General features: G+C 31.9%; 3 protein-coding genes and 1 long non-coding RNA gene across 5 annotated transcripts; 2 read left to right on the forward strand and 2 right to left on the reverse strand.

Annotated features, from left to right (window-relative positions):
* Positions 1-291: 291 nt before the first annotated feature.
* LOC122586464 lies at positions 292-1,306 on the reverse strand. Its single transcript, XR_006322002.1, has 2 exons — positions 1,151-1,306; positions 292-635 (listed from the first exon to the last, which is right to left on the reverse strand). It is a non-coding gene; the product is annotated as an uncharacterized LOC122586464 (long non-coding RNA).
* A 2,632-nt stretch (positions 1,307-3,938) lies between these two features.
* Positions 3,939-6,934, forward strand: LOC122586916 (UV-B-induced protein At3g17800, chloroplastic). Of its 2 annotated transcripts, none has more exons than XM_043758942.1 (3): positions 3,939-4,199; positions 5,098-5,396; positions 5,956-6,934. In XM_043758942.1, the coding sequence occupies exons 1-3, from the start codon at positions 4,086-4,088 to the stop codon at positions 6,779-6,781; spliced, it is 1,239 nt and encodes a 412-aa protein (XP_043614877.1). In that variant the 5' UTR covers positions 3,939-4,085; the 3' UTR covers positions 6,782-6,934. The 2 variants fall into 2 exon arrangements, with proteins under 2 accessions (XP_043614877.1, XP_043614878.1); XM_043758943.1 differs by having other exon boundaries at positions 5,101-5,396.
* Positions 6,935-8,479: 1,545 nt separating this feature from the next.
* Positions 8,480-9,567, forward strand: LOC122589285 (zinc finger protein ZAT10-like). The gene has a single exon (XM_043761559.1). It carries the CDS (start codon positions 8,578-8,580, stop codon positions 9,322-9,324), a length of 747 nt encoding a protein of 248 aa, XP_043617494.1. The 5' UTR covers positions 8,480-8,577; the 3' UTR covers positions 9,325-9,567.
* Positions 9,568-16,984: 7,417 nt separating this feature from the next.
* On the reverse strand, positions 16,985-18,087 carry LOC122590245 (LOB domain-containing protein 39-like). Its single transcript, XM_043762575.1, has 2 exons — positions 17,896-18,087; positions 16,985-17,507 (listed from the first exon to the last, which is right to left on the reverse strand). The coding sequence occupies exons 1-2, from the start codon at positions 18,077-18,079 to the stop codon at positions 17,260-17,262; spliced, it is 432 nt and encodes a 143-aa protein (XP_043618510.1). The 5' UTR covers positions 18,080-18,087; the 3' UTR covers positions 16,985-17,259.
* Positions 18,088-18,350: the final 263 nt, after the last annotated feature.

Genomic DNA, 18,350 nt, shown 5'->3' on the forward strand with positions numbered 1-18,350 from the left:
TTTCTCCATGAAATGGTCCAATACCTTCTAAGCACCAAAAGCTCCAACTTCAACCTTCTAGCAAATTACAAGTTGTTCTTACTATCGGAACCACCTATAAAAAGGTAAACAACTAAAAGGATAAACGTATGCTTAGTGAGTACGTTTACATATAATTATACACATATTGAAACAACACATAAGGAAGAGATAACCTATATTACCACAATGACATTTCATTTATATACACTTTCTAATCAAACACGCAGTAAATGAAACTATAAAATCAACCATCTATATAAAACATGTCACCCAATAATCAATTCACATTGCCATATCCAATATGGTCTTACAACATCTCTATTATATATCCATTATCTTAACAAAGATCATAAACCTTACCACTTTACTCAATTACGATATACATATATCTATACAACCAAGAAATCTATTAAAACATGTCATTCATCATCAGAACACATTGCCTTACCTCGTATGGTCTTCACCACTACAACTATTTACACAAATAGATTTCACCACCATTATGTCATTGACCCAATATATAAAAAATCATATATAAATATATAAAGGTACTCACCTCCTCCACAAAACTCAAGTATCAAGATGACCACAATACGATTGAGTATGCTTTCAACCTAGAAATTCATCATAATACGCAAATATGACCATATTTCACATACTAAACTATCTAGCCATAAACACTAATTTCACTAGCATTATTTTACCCAAATGTTTCCCATTAAAATGTTTGGGTGGTTCTTTATGAAAACTCATTTTATCAACCACAATGTGGTCATTCCATCTTATTACTTGAAATTACCCAATCCTCATTTTGACTCTAAAGATCACCAAGAACTTTTTATCAAAATCATTCATGCAATACTACAACAAAATTACATTTCACAGGTAGGAATTAGGGAAGCTATGACAAAATCACCATCTCATTCAAAATACCTAATTTCATCAAAGTTAAAGAACCCTAGCTTGAATTTAATCAAAATGACATATTTCTCTAAAATCACCAAATCAATTGAATTGCATGAACCCTAATTGAAATGAATCCCCAAAACCCATTTTGCTAGAAATCCCCAATTCAACTAGATTCTATGAACCCTAAGTTTCCTAAAGCACATAATAATCAAAATCATACCTTAAAGAATAACAAAAGGAAAACTAACTAGTCTTCTAACTCTTTCCTCTTCTTGATTTTCGGCCATACATTCACCTACACTAAAATCTCCCAAATTTACTTTCTAATAATTTGAATGTTATTATTATTATTATCATTACTTGGATATTAACTTGATTTCATTTGATATGAACACTTGCAAAGAAATGTGGAATTAAAAGAACCCTCATTTTCAGAAAGAATCAGGCTGCACTTGCAAATAAATGTGGAATTAAAAGAAATAGAAGAAGAAAATGTAATGAAAATGTAGGTGGATATGGAGGATGACTCACAAATTCAAGAGTTGGGTGGCACCTCCACCACATGCCACGACCTATTTAAAAAAAAAGTATTATATCCGCTATCTATTAAAGTTCTAACTAATTTAACTTCATAACTCAATTTTAAATAGTAGGAAATTATTTTAAAGGTAAAACTATAATAAAAGTCACTAAATTTATAGTTTAAAATAATTGGGGTGTTACATTACACTAGAAAAATAGGTGTTTTCACTGGACAATTGAAGCCCCGCAAAGTAACTTAATGTGGTTTTGTCCTTAATTAAATATATATTTGGAACAAACCCATCAATGATATTATATTAGGCGGTAAGAAGTTTAACGTAATTATACTGGAATAATATAACTGTTTCAATACGCGGGGCCCAATTTTATTAGTTTTAATAAATGAGGGACAAATGTTTGAAGAATATTTTAAATACGATATCAAAGTTAAGAAGGCGGCTGGTACCCCGACCACTTTTTTGGTATGCAAATAGTGGTGTTTTTGTCCATATCCAACTATTTGCAGCGATTATTGACAGGGGACCTGTTATTTTTTGCCAGATTTGTCATTACAGACAGGAGGGCCCGCACTATTTGCAGTAATATTCGCTGTAAATAGTTGGTGTGATCTAGATACCAAAAATCTTGGTTGGGATATGAATCCCTATTAAGAAAAAGAGTGTTGTAAAAATACTGGGTTTCAAATAAATAGAAAAGATGGTGAAGTAAACACTAACCACAAAAGGGAAGGGAACCTAGACGACACTAGAACTTTCAATACAAAACAAGAGCCACAAACCCAAATGTCCAGTTCAAACTTGGACGCGTACCACGTTATTCATCCTCTTCCCTAGATATTTTTCCATTTCTTTTTATCCATTAATCAGGCTATCACTTTAATTATTTTCTAAGTATTATTAGTTGTTATAAATCATGTTTTTTATTTATGAGTATAAAAATAAGTTTTTATCTAATGAGTAGTCATTAGTCAACACTATTGTTCTATTTATGAACCAGCCTTCACGAAAAGACCATTCCATCGTCTTTTCCTTATTGTATTTACAGGGACGGTACTAAAAGGGACAAGGGGTCTAATCTCCCCTTCAAATTTAAATTTTGTCATGTATTTTTAAATTTTTTATAAAATTTTAAAATTTTCTATAGGTTTTTAACATTTTGCCTCCTTTTAGATTTATTTTTTTATAAGTTTTATAAGTTTGCCCCTTTGGAATTTTTTCCTGGTACCGCCTCTGTGTATTTTCTCCATATGTAAAAGATAATAATATTATACTCATCTTGACAATAACGGTTTAGTAATCCTAGTTTATGACGATATTATATTATATGACGATATTCAGATTTTGATAAATTATGCTTAATCTTGTTTATGGTACTAAGTTACTAGTTTCATAGTATATGCTAAAAAGATTGACCTTTAATACTCAAAAGAACATGAAAATAAGTTTATCAGTTTATGGTACTTAATGACGAGGTTATACGTTAACCTGCACTTGAATAGTTGAATGTTTAAGAGTGTGCCTAGTGCCTAATTTTTTTTATTTTTATTTTTTTTAAGGAAAATGTTAAATGAAGCCCTTAGGGTTGTACAAAAAATTTTGTACGTTTCTATATCAAAAGCCCACTCTTGATTTTTATGCCAAATATACAACTATTTAATGCAATTAAAATTTAGCAAAACCCTTATTTTAATAATGGGGGATATAGTTTATTTGTAATACGATGCAATTAAAATTTAGCAAAACCCTTATTTTAATAATGGGGGATATAGTTTATTTGTAATACGGAGTATACTTTTTTGTTCCAAAAAAAGTTTAACACAAAAACGTGTTATATTTTTCTTCTTTCTCATTCCAGGACTCGAATAAAATGGCGTGGTCACTCTTTGACGATTCATTTAATTTCAATTTGTGGGTAAATACAAATCAGTCCTTCAAAATTTCATCTACGCATACTTTAGCTCATTGAGAATAATTTTTTGCAATTCTTGATCCTAAACATTTTCCCCTTCTGCTTAAATATAGTCCTCCAGTCTAATGATGTCGTCATATTCTGGTTAGTAAAATATAATCAGGATTTTGGTAGCATTTATAAGTAACTTTTATAAATATAAACAATAACTTACATAAAAAGAATAATGATATTTTTGATATATTTCAAAAGAAGACTTGCGCCATGTGACACAATGTCACACTTCAAGATGTTGCCTTAAAATGAGAGCTGTGCATCTTACTTATATAGTTATTACTATATACTCGTAATATGGAGACAGAATGACAGATGACGATATACCCCTAACCCCTTGGGCTAAGATGGCAACATGTGCTCTCAAAACTAAAAAGGGGCTTTATATGTAATAAAACAATAGTTAAAGGATCTATATAAAAACATCACCAAAAACGTATTCAACACAAGTAAGCACTATAAATAATAGTCTTGGCAGCGATATAATAATAATAATAATAATAGTAATTTATCTCGTTGATAATCAAAAAACATATCTTCTGTATTTGTCGCTACCTAATTCCTTGTGTCTCTCTCTTTCTCTCTGATATACACATTCGTTGTATCTATCATATCGATAATAATTTGTGTGTCTAATTTTGTGATCGGAGATGGAAGCAGCATCTGCTCTTCGTTCTTCTTTGAGTACTTGTATCATCAGACCATCTAATTTGACCACCGATTTCAGCCCTTCACGCACTACATCTCTCGCCTTTACCACTAAGGTATTATATCCATTTATCATTTATTTATTATTACAATGATAAATAATACATATATGTATATTATTTAATTAGATTTACTTGTTAACAAAATCCTGGTGGGTTTATTTTTATAATGAGACTTTATGTTTGTTATTTAGAAATTAGGTTTTGTAATTAGCATGAAGCTCTAATTAAAATGATTATTAGGATTTTTTTTAAAAAATTTTTTGCAGCATGACTTTTAGGATAGACAGTTTTCTAGAAAATGATTATTTGGTTTCTAGTAAATCCATCGATTTTGTTTAAATGTTGAACCTTTCTTTCTTTTATAGATTTTGGAAAATGAAAACTAATGGTTGAAACAGTTGTAGTAAGAACATAGTTTTATCTATTTATTATGGTTTTTAAGAGACGTGTTTGTTTAGTAACTGGATTTAGTGATTTACATTTGTTTAGGGCTCGGGTAACCTTCAAAACTTAAGTAGTTTGATTTGGACTATGGATAGTAATAATGCTGTCCCAAAACTGGTTTCAGCTTAGGCAACTTGGTTTGACAAGAGAAACCGACGATACTGACGGGCATAAATGAAATGGAACGCGTTTATAGGTGTTGCCGTGTTGGCCTTTGGGAATTGCTTATCTAAGTGCTTATTTGCTTATTGCTTTTTATGGCGAATGAAAAATTGCAAACCTTCTGTGTAAAACCGCTTATATTTGCATTTTCCAACACCCTCCTTAAGTTGTTTTTCATACTATGCCTTTCTAATATGACATCATTTTGTGAGTTTTTTTTATATGTGTTTTGTTATACTTTTATAATACTCAGGGTAGTCTAAAATGTATTGCTTCTCCACAGTTTTTTTTCATGTGGTATTTGGGGTTATTTGAATTTTAAACTTTATCCCATTACTTGGTTTAGCAGAGGCTCTCTTCATTTTCGCAACCCAAAGGACTTAGAAGTGTATCTCTTCGCAGTCAAAAGAAGCGAACCTCAATAAAAGCCTCATTATCCTCTGATTCTACTGGACCTGATGCACCAATTGCTCCTCTTCAGCTGGAGTCCGCAGTCGGACAATTTCTTACGCAGATTCTTGTTAGCCACCCACATCTGGTACCTGCAGCAGTTGAACAACAGCTTGAACAGCTTCAAACTGATCGTGATGCCCAGAAACAAAACGAAGAACCTTCTTCCGAGAGCACTGATCTTGTCTTGTACAAGTAAGTAGATGTTTGCTGTAGTGATCTTATTTACTTTAGGAGACTAACTCACAAAATTAAAGATATCTAATGATTCTTGCTTCATGAGTGATAGGTTCTCCTATGTTTTAAATTATTGTTTTTTGGGACTGGATCCTTTAGCTTTTTAAAAAGAAGATATAGATATAAATAGTTTCGGTGAAAATTTGGTTTGAGTGTGGCCGGTTGGGCAACATGTTAAAACAAGTTATGATCAAATACGGTCAATATTTTGGCGCAAGTTTCTTTTAATCACTTCTTGTCTAATATTATTATTATTATCATTTTCTTGTGTGATCCATGAGAGTATGAGACCATGACTCTGTGCTGTATATCTTTAATGCAGCCTAATGTTAGTCGTCTTATTTATATATTCTGCTATCAAAATGTTTTCCTTTGTTGTGCATGAACTAGTCATGAATGAATGATCGGTACTGTATCATAGCTGATAGCTCAATCTGGTATCATTTAACGTAAGGTTATTAGAAAACAGAAAATAATAATCATAAGTCTAATTGGTATTGATCCAATACACTTGCAGGAGGATTGCCGAGGTGAAAGCCAATGAAAGGAAGAAAGCTCTTGAGGAGATATTGTATGCTTTAGTTGTGCAGAAGTTTATGGATGCCAAGATTTCTTTGATCCCATCAGTAACACCTTCCCCTTCCGCATCTTTCAAGCCGGTTGACGCATGGCCCGGCCAAGATGACAAACTTGAGCTCCTTCATTCGCCAGAAGCTCTTGAAATGATTCAAAATCACTTATCTCTAATTCTTGGGAACCGTGTAGGCGATTCAACATCTGTTGCCGAGATAAGCAAACTTAGAGTAGGACAAGTCTATGCTGCATCCGTGATGTATGGTTATTTCCTCAAACGAGTTGACCAAAGGTTCCAGCTTGAGAAAGCCACAAAGATCCTTCCGGAAGGTGTGGAAAGAGAAAACAGTGACTATCAACAACATGCCTCTGGAGATGAGAGGGTGCCTACTCCCAACAGTTCTGCCCAAACTCACCCTGAAGTCACTTCTTGGTCAGAAGTCCCGAACTCAGGCGCTTTTGGGCAGGCGCTCAAACCGTCTCGATTGAGGAACTATGTGATGTCATTTGACGGGGAATCTCTACAACGGTATGCTACAATTAGGTCTAAGGAGGCTGTTAGTATCATTGAGAAACACACAGAAGCATTGTTTGGCAGGCCTGAGATTGTGATCACACCTGAAGGAACAGTTGATTCGTCTAAAGACGAGGTAATTAAGATCAGCTTTGGTGGCCTGAGGAGACTTGTGTTGGAGGCTGTAACGTTTGGTTCCTTCTTGTGGGATGTTGAGAGCTATGTGGACTCCCGGTATCACTTCGTTGCAAATTAATTGTCCTAAAGTGCATCCATCCCTGGACAGTCAGACATAGAACAAATTAACTGGGGATGCATTACTAAACCAATTCGATAGTACTGCCGCCATAAGTTACCTGTGGTTGTGACATTAATTAGATTGTATATAAACTACCATGTTTCTCTTTCAGATTTAGCTTCGCAACCATATAAATTTTTTTTGGATGCTTGTTTCTATGAATCTCTTTCCTTGAGTTTGTTTGACATGAAGATTCTTTGGGACCTTAAAAATTGGATGGTTCACATACTGAGATCTGTATTCCATCAATTAGGAGGACCACATCTTCCATACAATTATTTGTGCACATACACGAACTCCATTTCAACAATTCAATAGTTATTACAGGTTCAAACATTTATTTATCTATATAATGACAGTAACATCTTTTCAACAAATCAATCCGATAGTTCACTCTCCGGTAGTTAACTCTCTGAATATAAATTAACAGTGTAATTGAACTATTTGGATTACACATTTTGGTTATAACACCTGCTTTGTGGATCAGATTAGACAAAACAAATTACTTTTCTTTTTCTTAATTGGCAAACCCAAACACGCCCAAATAATTAGAAGGTTGGGATGTAGACATTTTTAACTTTTACTTAAGGTATAGAAGCTGCTTTTGAGGTATCGACTTAAGGTATAGAAGCTGCTTTTGAGGTATCGACCTAAGCTAAAAAAGGACTTTACAAGGAGTAAGGATCGAACGCTTGATCTCCAGAGATAAGAGTGTTAACTACTTGATTCAAGACTTGTTTGTTAAATTAGATAAGTGAAAAACAATAATTTACGTAATATTTTACATGATAAACATCGACGTATGTTGAAATGTGCCCCACAACGCAAATGGTGGTTGTTAACTGTTAAAACATACCACACTAGTTTGTACTACAATTAGATGGAGTCCTTTGGTGCGTTATTAGTGTGTCACGTATATATGCTAGTTGTTGGCCACACTCCCATTACTTGCCGCCTTCCGCCCCCATTCACATACTGCCGTAAGTCAAGTCAAATTAAACCATTACCAACACTTTATTTATATTACTAAAACCAGCCAACAACATAAGCCATCTACATTAGGTCAAAAATTTTTAATAATTGTATTTATTTATTTAAATAACATGTTCATTTCACTTGCTATGTTACATAATTTTTCCTTTAGTAGATATGAAAAGGTATAAATTTCTTGAATCAAAAGTAAGTTACCATGTAATTGAGGTATCATCTTCACTAGAGAGATTGCTTTCATGGAATGAAGATCGGCCCTTTGACCTTTAAGATCAGGATGTTTAGCACTGATATAAACCATACTCTTATTCGGAATGTTACCCGGCCAATAGAATAATTTATGGCCGAAATACATAGTGATGTTGTTGATGAATACAATTATTGAAAGCTTAATAAATACTTGATCTAAACTGTGTAGTATTAATTAAGAGATAATTGAGTTAGCCAGCCAACCAGCGTTGGTTACACGCACATACTTAAGTAGCTAGTGGTGACCCCAACACGCAAAGGCAAAAGTCACGTCTCTTTATATCATAATAACCGACTACACTTCCACCACTTGTTACCACTCTAACTTCTTTTTCCTCACACTCTTCACGCAACTTCCCTCCCTTCTATTATAACCAACTAATTTCCAATTCCATCCCCCGGCCTGCCTTATATAAATATATCACACACTCAATTTCTTAATTGCCATTCACTTCACACTCCTTTAATAATATCCATCATCATCATCCATTCTCTCTAGATAGACTCTAATTAAAATGGCACTGGAGGCCCTTAACTCTCCAACCGCGGCACACGCCAGCCCCTTCTTTCGACAAGAATCCTTTAAGCATCACAACACCTCCTATCCCGATCAGTCATGGACTAAAGGCAAACGATCGAAACGACCACGAATCGGTTCTCCCCCAATAATAACTGAAGAAGAAGAATATCTGGCTCTCTGTCTCATGCTCCTTGCTCGTGGCGACACAACAACAACTACTACTACTAGTAGTATAATCCCCAAACCAACCACTAATAATCCTAATCAGGAGATGATCAGAAAAACAACAGATAATACCCGAAACGTTGTTGTTTACAAATGTAGCGTGTGTAACAAGGCTTTCGGGTCTTACCAAGCGTTAGGTGGACATAAAGCTAGTCATAGAAAAAACAACACCACTATGACTACTACTACTAGTCCTGCTGACGTGGAGGTACACTCACCACCCGATGTTACAACAACCTTAACAATTATGAACGGTAGACAACATGAATGTTCAATCTGCCATAGATGTTTTCCGACTGGACAAGCACTGGGTGGTCATAAAAGATGTCACTATGAAGGCATCGTTGGGGGAGGACATGTCAGCACAGGGTCGAATCAAAGTCAACGTGGGTTTGACTTGAACTTATTACCAGCCGCCAGCTGCTTACCGGAAAATTTGTTTTCTGGATTTGGGGATGATGAGGTGGAGAGCCCTCACCCGGAGAAAAGGGCACGATTTGAATATTCGCTTCGGTGATCAATTAGCTTCAGATTAATGTTTGTATGTAGATCATTCATTAGTTAGTTTATGAAGAAACAATTGATGATGATTAGTAGGATCATGCAGTAGGATTATTACTACAATTTTGTTAATCATTAGAAAATTGTGTTGAATTTATTATTATTATTATTATTATTATTAGTTTTTGTTCGAAGAGATTTGTATTAATGTAATGTAAAGTACAGAATTAGTCTATGCAAGTATGAGTTGTTACGTTTATTTGATTGAGTTTTTATTTTCTTTTTAATTTAGTTAATATGATTTTAATTTACTGTTTATATGGTTTTACTTTGAATTGGGTGTGTTCCATTATATTACGAGTATAATAATAATAGTAGTAGTGAGTACGGAGTAGACCGATACAGAAATGAGTTTCGATTGAAAAAGTCAAACAATGGCTTAAACGTGGGTTTTTCTTGTATAATTTTTTTTTACAATTTTTTTTTTTTTTAATCTAATTAGGTCACGTTTGGTTCATATAATTTGATGAGATCTGATGGAATTAGAATTGAATTCCATTTTTTAACGTGTTAGGTTAGTTAAAGATGGAGGAATCACATTCCGTTGGAATGTAAAACTTAGGGGTGTAAGAAATGAACCGGAAAACCGGTCCGAACCGCGCGATTCGAAACCGAAAAAACCGAAACCTGAAAAAACCGAAAACAAAAAAAACGATGTGTAATGGTTCGGTTACGGTTTTCAATATTCATTACTCGCGGTTAACCGAACCGGACCGAATTTTGATATATGTCTACATATAACCATATATATGTATATTTACACATATATGTATTGCATGAATACATCATTTACATATCAATTTAATTAATCTTTTGTATTTGTTGCCTAAAATATAACAATTTTATTAAGTTTCTTTCACAATCTATGATTAGTTTTGGATATTCTAAGTAACTTTGTTATATATATATATATATATACACTATTGTTAATAAGAAGTTGTTAACATTGTTTAAAATATTTATCAAAAATATTGGTAATATCGTATAGAAGACATTTTAAGTAGTAAATCATAATACTCTTCAATATAAACTTGCATTGCATAAATATAATGTTAGAAAAAAGTAATTTAAAATTAGATATTTATTTGTAAAACAAAATATTAATGTAGTTCAATAACTATTTTACATTGAAAAATTAATTAATACAATGTAAATTGACTATTATTATCGAAAAGTTAAACTTTATATTAGCATAACTTTAATGAATGGTTAACCGAAAATAAAACCGCAATTAATCGACTTTTTCGGGTAACCGATTTGCAAGTAACCGAAATTAATGGTTCGAAATTTCTAACTAACCGAACCGAACCGAAACCCAAAAAACGGTTTGAAATTTTTAGCTAACCGAACCGAACCGAACCGTTTACAGCCCTAGTAAAAATTCTCCCATTTGATGGAATCTCCATTCATTGGAGATGAGGGAAGGAATTTCATTCCGACCCTCACTTGAATCTTCAAAAAATAAAAAACATTTCTTCACATTCTAATTCCGCTAACAGATTTCATTTTTCCTCAAAACATTCTGTGAATCAAACACGTTGCTTAGTAGATGAACCAGGCATCAATAAAAGTTAGAAATTGACGTTTGGTTCATCTACTAAGCAATAAAGGTTAGAAATTGACGTTTGGTTCATCTACTAAGCAATCTTTGTAAGTGTATCAGCCACCGTAAAACCAACATTTGTTATTATCATTCACCTTAATGAACAATTCTTTGACAGAAATCGAAATAGACCAACAACTACAAGTGCTCAAAGATTGTTTGTGTATCTCATAAAAACCCAGTCAATAATCGATGTCGTAAGTGGTTAATTAGTATACTATTACATATATTACCATATGTATCATTCACCAAGAGTCATTAACTAAACAAAGTCACAAACGCGTCTCGATAAAATTAAGAAGACTTTTACAAACGACTCCATACACCACGATACCTAAAGCAAGTGTACACTAGTCAACTCTGCTTACGTTAATTACAAGATATTTTCATATTTGTTGAGCAAACAATAATTTACATATATATTTCCTCTGGCAATGAGACTTTCAAACTCACAATTATTAGATCAAAGATTCGGTTATATACCACTAACGTGTAGCCGTGTAGGTGGTGTCAAAATTGGTGGATATATATGGACAATCCAATAATGGTTCGATCGGTAAAAAAAAAAAGAATCGGTGCAGGTTTTTTCTATCCCTGTTGTTAAAAAAAAATAAAATAAATAAATAAATTTAGATTCAAGTATATACGGTCTAACCATGATATCCTCATTATTTTTTAAGCATTTTGATGGCCACACTCATCACAAGATATTTTACTAATTAAGAACAGTCAAACATGATTTCTCTTGTAAGGACAGTTAGGGCGTCTAATTAGCGATAATTAATAGTAATTAGTCGGTACTGTTATGTAAATTTTTCACTCTTTCAAGATCAAGTAGCCTCAGTAAAAAAGTTTTATATGATATATATTTATCAGCTTAGCTAGTATCTGTGTATTTAACCCACTTACTTTATAATTATACTAGTAGTAGTGATAATTTTATTTTTTGGGGGTTAAAATGCCATATGTCGACATTTTATATTGGTGGTCTGGCGGACATGGATTAACATAACATGGTTGAAGAGGTCAATAATTTAATGGATGAGATGGCGATAAACAACAACAGGCTTTCCATAACTACCAACAAACATGATGTATACACACCAAACCACTTGCTATCTTAGCCGACGTAACAGTTTTGAGTTAATTTTCATTTCTGGCATGTTAATATGGTCAAATTAAACATTGTGTTAATCAAAGTACTATACGCACATCCCTTATATCCGTTTTAGTGGAAAAGTTCAATTTTATGTTGTAATTATATATCGGAGTAGTTTCTATTAACAAATGACATTTGATCCAATGGTATAGAGATGACCTAAACAAAATAATAAAGTAATATAGTCAATTAAAAAGTAATAAAGTAATATAGTTAATTGACGCTTTTTAGTTATTCTTATTATTTATTTCTTTTTACATTATATTTTTAGCTACTTGAGTAGAAAATTGTCATCATAATTCATTATTTATTTATAGTAATTTCAAATTGTATTTGCAAATGTATTTGGCTGATGGCTTATTACTTATCGCAGTCAAAGCTAATAGAGAAAGTCAGGTCAAAAAAAAGTCTTTTTCCAATCAGTGCATCTCGATTCGGATAGGAGTAGCCTTAAAGATATTACTTGGAGTAGATTGTGATAATTATTAATGGAATTTAATAGTTATATCTATATGACTATATATATCTATAATCTCTTATAAAGAGATTTGGGTTAAGAGATTAAGCATATTTTTTTCTTTTCAAAATATCTCTACATAAAACCTTTATATAACATCTTTTTCTCCATTCGGTCTAATCATCACTCTCATCGACTTTCTATCACCCTCCGTCGCCGCCTTCCTTCTCCACCGCCTCCCTTTTATATTATCCTCAACTTTTAGTCGCCGCAACGCACGAGCACTATGCTCGTCTTTACTATATTATAAAACATTTCGGGTCTTCTATTTATGGTAAGTCTTGATTTTAAAATGTTCAAAATGTCTTTAATATATCAACATCTCTAATAACTAAAACACATGATATACCAAAAATTCCTTTAATGATTAATATACAACATTTATCATTTAACTTCTAAAATAACTACATTATCCTCAATTACATCAATAGCGCACACCTTTTGTCGTCGCCACCACCACACCTCCACCACCACTAGCTCACCCTTGCATTTCACGGACATCTTTATAGTATTAATAAGTCAATCTAATTCCCTATAAACCTATAACTAGGGCTGTAAACGGTTCGGTTCGGTTAGCTATAAATTTCGAACCGTTTTTCGTATTTCGGTTCGGTTCGGTTAGTTAGAAATTTTGAACCGTTAAGTTCGGTTACCCGAAAAAGTCGGTTAATTTTGGTTTTATTTTCGGTTAACCATTTATTAAAGTTATGTTAATATAAAGTTTAAGTTTAATTTACAATAGTCAATTTACATTGCATTAATTAATTTTTTTTATATATATAATAGTTATTTAACTACATTAATATTTTGTTTTGTAAATAAATATACATTTTATCTAATTGTGAATTACTTTTTTCTAACGTTTTATTTATACAATGCAAGTTTCTATCTAAGAGTATCATGATTTACTACTTAAAATGTCTTTTATATGATATTACTAATGTTTTTGATAAATATCTTAAACAAAGTTAACAACTTTTCTTAAAAAAAGTATATATATATAAGAAAATTACTTATAATATTCAAAATTAATTATAGATTGTGAAAGAAAATTAGTAAAATTGTTAATATCTTAGACAACAAATACAAAAATTTAGCTAAAGAGATATGTAAATGATGTATTTATGGAACACATATATGTGTAAATATACATATATATGATTATATGTAGGTATATATCAAAATTCGGTTCGGTTCGGTTAACCGCGGGTAATGAATATTGAAAACCGTAACCGAACCGTTACACTTTGGTTTTTATGTTTTCGGTTTTTTTGGTTTTTGGTTACTTCCGGTTTCGGTTTTTTCGGTTTCGGATCACACGGTTCGGACCGGTTTTTCGGTTTTCCGGTTTATTTCTTACACCCCTACCTATAACTTTAATTTTAAATTTAAGAAGTCCTGCAGAATGGATTTAGCAAGGCAGAGCCCATCACTCAAAGCCCAACTCTAGACGGACCCTTTATATACTGTACGAATGTTATGAACCTGTAAGGCTGTAATTCAATTGCTGGTTAAATATAGTAAATGGGCTGTGTCAAAATTTTGTATGAGTTGGCCCAATTCATATATAAATGAAAAAGAATCAGATTCTCATTGAACGTTTGAATATAAAAAGAAGCGGATTATAGTATGAGAAAAATGAGTATGAGGCTGTTATGCATTTAACTTGAGTGAAAAACTCTTCACATACTAATATTTTAATATTTTGAATAAATGTTTAGTCCCTATGATTTTTATGGTCTAAAAAAAGATATGTAAGGAGCTTTTTCACCCAACTTAAGTGCCTAATAGCCTCATATTTCATTCTCCGTATTCCACCAATTTCCAGTAGATAAACTATTAAAAGGAATCTTTTTCCCAACATATCAATGGGTTGCTTTGAAACGTAAATACAGTAATTTTCTTTTGAATTACGTCACTGCATTGTATGTATGATCTATAACCTAATAACCACAAATTCTTACATTTTATGCATCCATTAAAAACTACTTTATCTTGCCTTAACTTGTTTGAGTTTGTAAAAATATTTAAAATACTAACATTTATGTACGATTGTAACTAAATACAAGAATTGTATCGGTTGTTGAAGTTACATAACATTTTTACCTATAAGTAAGTACGCAATTTCCTTTGTGTATGCACTCACAATGAAAATTAATAATATAGCAATAACACAATCTTTTGAACTCTTGAATTAGACATATTGGAGAAAATTCTTAAGTTGCATACTTTGCTTTTAATATTAGTAACATCTTTAGAAGTTTGTTATAGTGGTTCGTTTATAAAAAAAAAACAGGAAAATATGTATGTACAGTAGGTATAAAATAAACATTTAAAAATGTGTACAATCTATTTAGTGTATAACACGTCACATTGTTAATCAACGATTTGTTGTGTGCTTGTGTGTATTCATTTATTTATAGATACATGAGATTAATATGATAGTTTTGAAAGCAAGTATAAACATCAATGATAAAATTTATTAACAAGAAATTCAATGAGTAACTAAAAAATAAAAATATATATTATTTTTTCACAAAATCAGAAAAAGAAAAGAAACATCCCGAAAGAAGATGAAAGGTACGAAAAGAAAAGGTTCCAGATACCATGATTAAATAAATAAAAAAAAAGGGAAAAATAATAAAGTTGAAAGCAATAAGAGCCGCGAAAACACGGAGCCGCATGACATTATTCACAAACATCACCTCCATACCTTCCCACTCACTCCTCTCGTTCTTTAATTTTTTTTGGTTATCGAACAATTCTTTCTGTCTTATAATTCTTGGATTTAAGATACTTAATCGTGAAATTAGTGTTAAGTAATATCCCGCCATCACAATATTTGTTGTATTTATTTAAATTTGAATTGTTATACTTAATCAATTAGAGTTTGTTGTATAGCATAAATTTCTCCTACTATTTATCCTTTTTACATGTATATGTACGTAGTCATTGTTTGGAATGAATCATCAGATTTACAAATCAATTTCTTTATATCATAAACTTTATAAATAGAACAAATGAAAAATGCTGAAATGCATAATTGGTTATTATGTTATAATAGCTATATTGGTACGGTATACAAATGAGAATTTTTAAAGACCATTTCTGAGGATTTATAAACCTAAAATGAGTTAAACTTAAAGACTTATAAATTAGATGCAACTAATTATATTATACAAACAAACACCTCAAAGATACAAACTTGAACAAATAGAATGATAATGGCTTTCTTTTAACAACATAACATTTTTATTAATATATGATCTCGGCAAGATAAACAATAAAAGGTTTACAACAAAAGAGAAAGGCTGACTTTCCATAATGGATTTCTAAATCGTGTTTAACCTAAATGGAGATATTAATTTAAGCAAAATTTGTACGCATGACAAAATAAAAAGAAGTTGTTGGTTACTTTATTTTTTTTATCTATAATTCCTTTATAAAACATATTGGACTCTCTATTTTAGGAAATTCAGTAATCTTTTCAATATCCCTATATTGCCCCTAATTCACACATTACCTCTAATTCTATATCTCTAAACACAATATCTAACACAATCACTTATTTCTCTTCTTTCTATTTACATACGCATATCGATTCCTCCACCACCATTTTGTATTATCATAACCGTTTAACCGCCCCAACGTGCGGGCCCCAACCTTCGTAACATATTATGTCAAGGGTATCTATTTTTAAGAACGATAAATTATCAGATTTCTATTTTAAACTATATCAATTTTTCAGAGTTTTTGAAAACTTATTAATAATCCATCCTATGCAATTATAGAAATTCAAACTCAAACCAGATAAAATATCTCAAGATATCAATTGGTCACTCACTCCATTAATTGAGTATGTCAAGTTTCTTTTCATATAAATGTAAATAATTTTTTTTTGTTTTCTTGAAAAATACACCTAAACAAAAGGATGCTTTATTTAAAATTTTGAGCATGGATCTTTAACACAAGTCAGGTACGTACCAGATAACTATCAATTGGGCCCTATTTGATTTCCATATCTCGTATCTAGCTATAAGTCTATAACACTATAATGCATGCGCCTAAAATCAATTGACCAACGGTCGATAGTTGTATATATGTATGATTTCCTTTGAAACTATAAACTAATTAATTATCAGTTTTTAGCCAAACTTATAATATAACAACATAAAGTGACCACGGAGACTACATGCTAAAATATTTATACTTTATTATCATATTATCACACATCTAAATTTTGAAATTTAATATATATAATTTAATTAAATATATAATAGCATCTAAACCTCTAAAATGAATATAAAGGTTATCACAAAAATTTATTAATAGTTCCAAAAGTAGTACGGAAGTACACATAAATCGACAAGATGCCGTTTTCATTATTCTCTCAATCCGGAAAACTCCCACATTTCACCATAAAAATTCCAGCGAAAAGGAGCACAATATTTTACAAAACTTTAAAGTTTAGGTTAATTATTGTCACTAGTATAATAATAAGGAAATTTTCAACTTCAAAAAGGTAATCACCTAGATCGATAGAAACGCCAAATCTTCTATCTATAGATGATTTTATTCTAAGTACTTAAACTCATTATTTATAATTAACTTGTTATACAAGTAGGTTTAATAGTTTTGGCTCCTTCCCGATCGTCATTTCTGTGCAAGCAGCTTGAAAGACCCCGGAACTTCCTGGAGTACGAGACATGTTCATGATAGCAACGGGGGTGCCCCCTGCTAACACCGTCCTTACCCCGGCCTGACACAAGTGCCAGTTGCCGGTGGAAAGGAGTCCTATGGCTCCATTTACCGGATTCACTGTTCTACCAACGGCTTCAAACAATAGTGATTGAAACAAGGCTGTCATATATAGTTTCAATCAAATGCACAAAAAAGGACACCGTGTTAGAGATTATAAAAATAGTAACAAAAGAAATAAAAGTTATCATATATATTATGCTCGGGTAAATATTGATTAGTAGTACTAAGATAAAATCTAATATATATCAGCCTTTTAGGATTTACTAACTATAATAGATATATAGTGAAGTAATCATGAATGAAAATCAAACATTTTTATATATAAACATTTATTTTCAATACTTATACACGTGTCATAGAGTCATCTATGATATTAACAAAGTAACTAAATTAATTATAACGTGACATATTTAGTTCGGAGATTTAAAAAACTGAGACGACCCTGATAGTGACAAATAACTAGGATAATAAATATAAACATATATACCGTTGCGTTTTTGAGAGGGGACCGAGGATATGAAACTGATGAGATCGCTGCGGCCAAAGAACTTGGAAACAAAGAGAGTAGCATGGCCTTTGGCTTCTGGTGATTCGATCCATTCTAAACAAGTTCTTAAGACGCATGTTTTGCTGCAACGCTTACGTAAAACACGACAGCCATTGCAGCTCATGTTTTTCTGTAAAGGAGGATGGATAGATATGAAGATTACTTCGAATTAAAAGTTAAATTTAAGGAGATCTTTAGAGAATATGAGTGAATGTGGGGTTTCTTTTGTACGTAGTGGAAAAAAGACGTGGATTTGAGAAGGAAATTTAACTATTGTAAAGAAATGCTTCATTATATTTTTGGCACTATCTTTCGATGACTTCTTTATTTACTGTATTTTGTAAGCGTCTTCATTTGTCAAATTGATCAATTATGAGAACGTTTAGTTTCTTATC

Source organism: Erigeron canadensis, chromosome 2 (assembly GCF_010389155.1).
Source record: "Erigeron canadensis isolate Cc75 chromosome 2, C_canadensis_v1, whole genome shotgun sequence".
Classification (NCBI taxonomy): Eukaryota; Viridiplantae; Streptophyta; class Magnoliopsida; order Asterales; family Asteraceae; genus Erigeron; species Erigeron canadensis.

Bases quoted from the DNA above. Each gene is read 5' to 3' on its own strand.
- LOC122589285 (XM_043761559.1), top strand. From the start codon at position 8,578: ATGGCACTGGAGGCCCTTAACTCTCCAACCGCGGCACACGCCAGCCCC.
- LOC122586916 (XM_043758942.1), top strand. From the start codon at position 4,086: ATGGAAGCAGCATCTGCTCTTCGTTCTTCTTTGAGTACTTGTATCATC. The intron at 4,200-5,097 runs GTATTATATCCA...TACTTGGTTTAG, and splicing joins CTCTCGCCTTTACCACTAAG to CAGAGGCTCTCTTCATTTTC. The intron at 5,397-5,955 runs GTAAGTAGATGT...ATACACTTGCAG, and splicing joins ACTGATCTTGTCTTGTACAA to GAGGATTGCCGAGGTGAAAG.
- LOC122590245 (XM_043762575.1), bottom strand. From the start codon at position 18,079: ATGAGCTGCAATGGCTGTCGTGTTTTACGTAAGCGTTGCAGCAAAACA. The intron at 17,508-17,895 runs GTATATATGTTT...TATATATGACAG, and splicing joins CCCCTCTCAAAAACGCAACG to CCTTGTTTCAATCACTATTG.